This window comes from Colletotrichum abscissum, assembly GCF_030869225.1.
Source record: "Colletotrichum abscissum strain IMI 504890 chromosome Unknown Scaffold_377.1, whole genome shotgun sequence".
Taxonomy (NCBI): domain Eukaryota; kingdom Fungi; phylum Ascomycota; class Sordariomycetes; order Glomerellales; family Glomerellaceae; genus Colletotrichum; species Colletotrichum abscissum.
In genome coordinates this window covers 1-1,639 of record NW_026850295.1, presented here as the reverse complement: position 1 = coordinate 1,639, position 1,639 = coordinate 1, and the positions used below count along the sequence as shown (strand labels likewise).

The 1,639-nt window shown below is 46.0% G+C and overlaps 1 protein-coding gene across 1 annotated transcript; it reads left to right on the top strand.

Annotated features, from left to right (window-relative positions):
- Positions 1–819: 819 nt before the first annotated feature.
- On the top strand, positions 820–1,639 carry CABS01_17141 (endochitinase; the record flags this gene model as incomplete). Its single annotated transcript, XM_060550468.1, has 4 exons — positions 820–917; positions 971–1,069; positions 1,129–1,178; positions 1,229–1,639. Coding segments are annotated over 4 exons (658 nt in total), but the record flags the coding sequence as incomplete, so codon positions are not given.

Genomic DNA, 1,639 nt, shown 5'->3' with positions numbered 1-1,639 from the left:
ACCGTGGGTTGACAAAAAGGTCCATTGACCTATATGAACTTCTGCGTAAGGTGTCAAAAGGAGGTTCTACCCGAAGGTTGGGTAGGCCGCGACGATCGCGAGTATGGTCTGCAAGTGGCCCCTACGCGACCCCTTGCCTCAAGGTCGATTTGGACTTCTAATCCGACAATAAGCCTCAACCTCAGATTGAGGGACCAAAGTCTTATCCTATCGATCAAAGATTCTATAATACAAAACCACCACCTACGTCTCTTTGGTGTTGAGTGATTGTCAGTCGATCACGTTTTCTTTTCTCCCAGGTTCCTATTAAGGACTAGACCTTAGCGTTTATTAATTATTCATGTAGGCAGGAAACCGTGCACTCGTTGCGTTGACCACTTGCCAAAGCAAGCACTTGAGTCTTCTACTAACTTAAAGAGTTGCCACTATGGAGAGGAAGCGGAAGAAAGATTCGAACGCAAGTTGACAAGACAAAACCGCAAGAAATCCGGGTGGTCTGTGTTGACTCGTGAGCGAAACTGCTATTCTCGGTGGAGTTGTAGCTCTGACATGCCTGTCATCGAAGAGAAAACTCATTCTTGATCACTGCTGAAATGTATCGCCACGCGTATCAATAAATGGCGTCCAACTCAACCTATTCCTATGACGATGACGTTAAAACATAAGGCTTCTATAATGCTGATAGGCTGGTTTGATTATTTCGACGTCTTATTGACGTAAAATTGAGAAAGACACGTAATTTGAAGGTATAGTTGTATTACCTTCGAGTATTTAAACCCCAATAACATCCCTCGTTTATTGCTACTGGCGTGCATGAACATGAATCATTGCAATCTATGGTTCATTACAGCCCTGGTAACTTTTGTGACTTTCGTGGCTTCTACTGGGCGACAGAATGCCGTTTACTTTCCCAACTGGTATAACAACACTGCTTGCTTTTGTCTGTTTTGGTGCTGATTTCATCCTCAAGGAGTATCTACAGTCGCGATTTCCATCCTCAAATGCTACCAATTTCCGCAATAACGCACATTCTGTACGCTTTTGTCAATATTAAACCTTCAGGAGAAGTGTGAGTTATTTCCCTCATCCTTTGGCCTCGGCTGACAACCCCCGTTGCTGCTCGTTCAGATTCTCCGCCGACACATATGCAGATCTGGAGAAGCATTACTCAACTGATTGTATGGCCATTTCAATGTCCTCTCCGGAATATTGTCGCGGGTCTTTCCGGTCCTAGAACTGACTGGTAGATTAGCCTGGGCAGACACAGGCATCAACGTCTACGGATGCGTAAAGCAACTATTTATCTTGAAAAAGACAAATCGCAAGCTCAGGGTCATGTTAAGCATTGGAGGTGCAACTTGGTCAACCCAGTTTGCCACTGTTGCTAGTAATCCACAGAGCCGCGAGCTCTTCGCCGAATCTTCTGTGATGTTGATGAAAGACTGGGGTTTTGACGGCATTGATATCGACTGGGAATTTCCCCGAGACAAGGTGGAAGCTGCGAGTTTTCTACTCTTGCTCCAAGCCGTGCGACGTCGCCTTGACGCCTACGCTGCAGAGCATGCCCCCTCCTACCATTTTCAACTCAGCATTGCGTCATCCGCCGGAAGTGAGAAATACAAGAGGCTTGACCTCAGAG